General features: G+C 51.0%; 1 protein-coding gene across 1 annotated transcript in view; it reads left to right on the top strand.

Annotated features, from left to right (window-relative positions):
• The first annotated feature begins 649 nt into the window (after positions 1–649).
• Positions 650–6,000, top strand: part of LOC138107064 (regulating synaptic membrane exocytosis protein 1-like) — a 121,247-nt gene continuing 115,896 nt past the window's right edge. The window contains exon 1 of the mRNA XM_069008396.1: positions 650–813. Coding sequence (XP_068864497.1) covers positions 650–813 — 164 coding nt within the window. The remainder of the gene's footprint in view (positions 814–6,000) is intronic.

The raw sequence follows: 6,000 nt of genomic DNA, 5'->3' as shown, positions 1-6,000 counted from the left end.
GCACCTGCGGTCAGGAAATCTGGAGGAGGACGTGAGGAGAGCGGCGGTGCCGGGGCCAGGCGCCGCGGCCGTGTGACCCCCGGACGAGCCCGGGGGGCGGCGGGGAGAGAGAGGCGCGGCCGGCCCGGGTGCCCGGCGCGGGCAGGGGCAGAGGCCCGCGCCTCGGACTCCGCCTCACCGGCACCGAGCTCCCCTCCCTCCCTCACTCCCTCCCTCCCTCCCTCCTCCAGCGCCAGGCTCGCAGCGGCGGAGCATCGCGGCGGCGGCGGCAGCACCCGCCCTTCCCGGCCGGCCGGCGGCGCGCACCGCCCCCCCACTCCCGCACGCAGCCCGCCGGCGGCGATCCGGAGCCCTCCGCGCCACCGCACCTCCGCCCCGCACGCCCACCGCCGGGAGGATGGGCTGCGGGCGGCGGCGCGGCAGCCCCTGAGCTCCTCGAAGCCGCGGAAACAAAAGGAGCGAGCAGCGGCAGCACCGGGCCGGGGTGGATGCAAGCAACCATGAAAGGCTGGGTCTCCGCCTCCTCCGCTGCTGCCAGAGAGCTGCCGGCTGCCGCTGCTCGGAGGACTACCCTGTGAAGGGGGCGGAGGAGAGGCTGGCTGGGTTCGCCGTGCAAAGGTAGAAGGTGTAAGGGAGAGGCGGAAAGAAAATGTCTTCTTCGGTGGGGCCCCGCGGCCCTCGCCCGCCCACGGTGCCCCCCCCGATGCAGGAGCTGCCCGACCTGAGCCACCTAACAGAGGAGGAGAGGAACATCATCATGGCAGTGATGGACCGGCAGAAAGAGGAGGAAGAAAAAGAAGAGGCCATGCTCAAGTAAGCAGACGCCAGTCATTCATTCATTCAAGCACTCATTCATGCACCGATCGCCGGCGGGCGGAGCGGGCGCTGCCACAGCGGGAGCCGGCCGGTGCCAGCAGCCGGCCGGCTTCGCCCTGCTCGGCGGGGCTGGAGCCGCTGAGCCCCGGTCCCGCTCCGCTCCCGGCCCGTAACTTCCTCCTCCCCCACCTCAGGCAGCTCCTCCCGAGGCAGCGCCGCCGGGGGAGCCCGGGACGGAGCGGGACGGAGGCCCTCCCCGCCCCGAGGGAGCCGGCAGCGCAGGGCGGGCGGAAACCCCGACATGGGGGTGAGGGGCGAGGTGGGATTCCTTTGGGGTCCCCAAAACCCCGCCTCTGCCAGGAGGGGCCGCTGGGTGGGGTTTCCCTCCGTGCGGGAGCCTCCGCGGCTGCCGTGCTGCCCCCGCCTGGCTCGGCCACCGCTGCCGCCCGCCGCGGGGCTGGGGCGGCTGCCCCCGCCCGGCACACCCCCGGAGCCCCGCTCCGCCCGCCCGTGCCGCCGGCCCCAGGGTGGGCAGCCACGGGCAGCAGCGCTCTGCGGGGCAGCAGGGCCTTCGCAGTTAGGAAATAGATCGAATTAGTCGCGCTGCTCATTCCAGCGGGAGGGCGGGCGTGCGTGCGTGGTGGCGGGACGGCGGGGGAGTGGGTTTATCCCGCTGCCGGCGGCACGGGGAGGGGTGCGGGGAACGCGGGGTGTGGGTAGGTGCCATGTTTGGAAACCGGATCCCCACAGCCTCTTTTGAACCTTTTCCCTCACCCCCTCGTCCCTGCGAAACACCGCATGTGATCACATTTTTTAGCCTCCTCCGTCAGTCGGAGGCTTCAAACGTAACGTTGCTGAATCGCCTACTGCAAGTGATGAGAATAAACAGATTGGAGTCGTGGCCTGTGGAGGAGAATCACGGTTTCTCCTCTTCTGACAGCCCGTCAGGCCTGTTCGCTCCGGGCGGGAGGTGGTGGGAGAGGTGACTGGAACAGTGTGAGCCTCTGACGCCACGCAGACCCTCCGTGCCACAGGAGGTGTATCCTTACCTCACTGTCGCCTGCTTGCGTGCACCTGTGCTCGGAGGGGATGCGCTGAAGGTGTGACGTGGTCTGGGTGTTTCTTTTGTCTGCATCGGAAACACCCACTTGAGCGATGCAGGTGCCAGCTCTTCCCCACGGCTGGAGACCAAACCCCCGCAGGCTCCCGACTTCGGCCCCGTGCGCTGTGCGTGGTGAAGCTGGGACAGCGTTTTAGTACATTTAGTACTGTCCCTTCCTATTCGTTCTTGACTCTGAATTTTTACAGGGGCTACTAGAGATCATTGCAGTGGTCGGTACTGAGGCCCAGCTGCCAGTGCTGTGCTGGCGAGGAGCTGTCCGGGACTGTGGTGCTTGGATCTCAGTTCAAGACGAAGAGTTCAGTTTGCTGTTGCAGTTCATTGTGCTTGGGGTGTGGCTACCCTTGGAGGTGGGGTGGTTAGAATGAGAAATGTTCTGTGAAAATGCATTGTGTTAGTCACTGTGAGGAAACGTGAGTGAAGGATCCCTCCTCAGTTTCTATTCATCAGAAAAAAATTAAATAAAGGAGTAGCTCAAAGCCTCTAAACTATATGTATCCTTCTGTTCCTTGTCCTCCAGCACAGCTACTTCCTACAAATATTTAGCTTTTATTCTGTGAAGAAGATTACTGGTTCTGTGATGATGTTGTAGAGGAATACTATAAATCTTACAGTCACTGTGAGAATGAACTTCCCTTGATAAAGATGGTATTTTCTCAGCCCTATTCTTGTTAACATTGGGTAGAGAATAAATTTTCCTCCTTTTTTCACTCCCCCCCCCCCCTTTTTTTTTTTTTTCTTTTGCATTCGTGTTTCTGAATTCTGGACAGATATTTCCTTTTCTGTAAGATTATGGGAATCTTCAGCAGTTTCACTAAATGAACTTAGAACACTTTAAATATAAATTTTAGAAAAGGGCAAAAATAGTGCTTTGTCAATTCAGCTGGAAATTACTTTATATTATCTTCAAAGGTTTGTGATACCCAAATTTAAAAGTTTATTTTCTTACAAAAGTTCTTTAACATAATAAGAATAGCAGTCTAGGCTCTCCGTTGGCCTAAGAAATTGTGATTTAAAATAGATTTCTGTTTTTGTTTAAAGAGCCAGAAATGAAGGGAAAATACATTGGAAAACTTAAAAACCTGTATACTTGCTTTAGCTATATCATTAGTTTGTAAAAATCAGGTCACAGCAAATAGTTTTCTTATGGGTTATGATTCAACTCATAGAGAGAGCCACTAGATTTTCTGAGATCATCTGCCTTTTCTGTATGCTGAACACTTACTTTTGTTTTGGGATAAGAGTTTGACACACCTTTTCATGGAGCAACTCTTTTAAGACTGGAATTTTGACAAGAATTTACTTCCATAACTTTATAAAGGTTTGTTACAAATATACAGTGGTGCTATCAGATGACACAGCTATATTATAAAAGTCACATATCATCACCACCCCTTCGTATTATCTTTGTTAAAAGATTTTCTGATTATCCAAATGTCTCAACAAAACTGCCACCAGTTTTCATTAAAACCACCTGGTGGAGAAATGTTTCCATCTGTAACACCCACATGCAAATCTGTAATTTTCCCTGAAAGTGAAGCTGAGAATCAATCTGCAAACTAGGCTACCTTCAATCCTGGGCCGATCAGAGGCCGGATATGTGCTGTCTCATGAATCATAAGGGCTAAAAAGGGTGCAGCATTTCTCTTCTGTTCTGGATGTCCTGATAGCAATGAAAGTTTCTAAAACAGTACTTGTAATTTTCCTTTCCAGCACTCCTCATAGCAGAAAACCATAGGAAGAAATATTGGCTAAATGACTGTATTCTTCACACAGATCATAAAACTGGGGATCCAGGGGAATTTGAAGTGCTTCTCTGAGTAGACTATATGGATTTCGGGAGAAGTGAAAGCAGTTAGGGTCATTGGTAAAGAGGCTGTGTCCCTCTCCTCTGGCTCTGTACCTTTCTCTCTTCCTGATTCCTGTTTCTAACTCTGAGCTAAAAGCCTTCTTGTAAACCCTCTCTGCCAGTTCATGCTGACATCAGCACATACTGCAGCGTGCCAGCCTGCGAACAGGGCGCTGTTACAGGGCACAGGACTATGGACACTGAGCTCTTTTCACTGCTTGCACTGCAGAATTACAAATGCATCCTTCAATTTGAGACCACCTGCTCGTTGCTTTCCAGGAACTTGCCCTATCTCAAGTTTTGGTCTGCTGAGTTTCCTTCAGCAGTGTGGGGCTAACAGAGCTTGTCACCCCCTTAGGATAAAGACATACATCTTATACTGGCCAGTGTGGCTTCCTTTTTCTAGGTACACCTGGTCAGTGGCAGGGACCTTTTCTTCCCCACACCCTTCTGATACCAGATTTCACACTGCTGTGGGTGGTGTTTGTGGAAGGGGCACACTTTGCTATCCTATGACTTGTTGAATACCTTAGAGTAACGTGTTGAGGAGTTTGGGTTTTTGTGAAGATTTCTTCTTTTGCGTCTCTTAGGAACAGGTGTACCTTGGCTTTAGGAACACTTTGCCATTAATGGATTGCCTTGAAATTGCCTTCACATCCAAAGGCAGGTTCTGTATTCCTTCTGTAATGGGGACAGTGTCACTAGGCATTCCTGAGACCATATCCATGCCTTCATTCAGTGAACTGGTCCCAGTCTGTTGTATGGCACTGAAGACTCAAATCCACATAAACACTTTGATGCTTGCCAGGCACTACATAGAAACTGAAGCTTTTGAGTGCAGCCCCATGGTCTGGGAGTAGGAAGCAGCTCCTCCATCTCATCTTGGAGCTTCAGAGCTTTGTGTTTTGTTCCTCTGTGGCTGGGAGAGCTTCCCTTCCTGTTTGCCACACCTTTGAAAGCTGCATGGAGAGCAGTCTGTTGGGTAGTGGGGGCTTTACCATGGTATACCCAACTCTCATCCGCTCTTGTTTCCCTGTTTCACACCGACTTTGCCAGATTTTGTGCATATCTCTGAAGACTATGGTCTCTATCATCTTTTTTAATGGTACTTGGCTTTAGACACCCAAGATTTTGCTGTTCTTGAATGAGTAAATGTTTGCATAGGACAGTAGTAAAATGGCCTCCTCTGCAGACTCATTCACATCGGAGGCATTTTTTCCTGTTTTACTTGGTAGATACTCCTGTAGCTGGAAGGGAAGAGTTTCATGTTGAGTGGCTGATGTCTAGCCTGAAGTCCAGATGTTGCCCAACAGGTGACTGATGTGACTAAAAAATTGTGAAGAAGCCTGAAAGGGTAAGTTTTCAATGAGACTGAAGAGAGAAACAAACCATCACTTGCAAAAGTGTGTGTGTGTGGGGAAAATTGAAAGAAAAAATAGTTTAAAAGTTTAAAGTGTACATTTAAACCCTAGGTAGCCTGAGACAATATATTGCTTGTGGGTATAAGGTACCTTGAACTGAAAAAAACACAGTTATATACAGCAAACTTCAATCATAGAGAAATCACAGAATTATATGTATGTGTGTACTTAAGATGAAGTTTGCTTATATGTAGTTGTGGGCCTTATCTCATTGGGTTAGGCAAGTACTAAGTGGAAACTATGGCAGCTGAGAACACAGCTAGTTGAGTTCCAGTTCTATTCAAATTTTGGCCAGTGATTAGGAGGTGGTTCCTAGTTACCATGGCATTCATTTGCTGGAGGAAACTTCAATGGGGTAAAAGCTCTTACTAAGCTTCTGATGGGACATAAGAAGGCTGTGAGATTGTTGGCTGAGGTAGTGGCAATACTAGGACAGTTAACTCAGACACGGGAGGTGCTTTGTAGTTTTGTAACTCTAATTGAGTAGCTCCAGTAGAGAGGGTAGCAGGTACTTGAAACCTTCTCATCTTAATAGTTATCTCAAGATTTTTCATGGCAGTTAATAATTAGGGAGAATTTGATGCTAACACCCTATTTTGACCACCTAGTATGGTACACAAACATGATTTTAATAGAACTCAGGTCCCTAGAATCAGTAGGGATATTGCAGCTGCTCATGTTTCAGGGCTGCCAAATCCTGGTCACTTGCAGTTGGTGAGAATATCTGTTTTAGGGTTTGCAAAGTAACCTCTCTGTAATTTCCTTGGGGCACCTGGAAGCTTCCAGCCTTGACT

This window comes from Aphelocoma coerulescens, chromosome 3 (assembly GCF_041296385.1).
Source record: "Aphelocoma coerulescens isolate FSJ_1873_10779 chromosome 3, UR_Acoe_1.0, whole genome shotgun sequence".
In the NCBI taxonomy this organism is placed as follows: Eukaryota; Metazoa; Chordata; class Aves; order Passeriformes; family Corvidae; genus Aphelocoma; species Aphelocoma coerulescens.
This window is presented reverse-complemented; position numbering and strand designations above follow the sequence as displayed.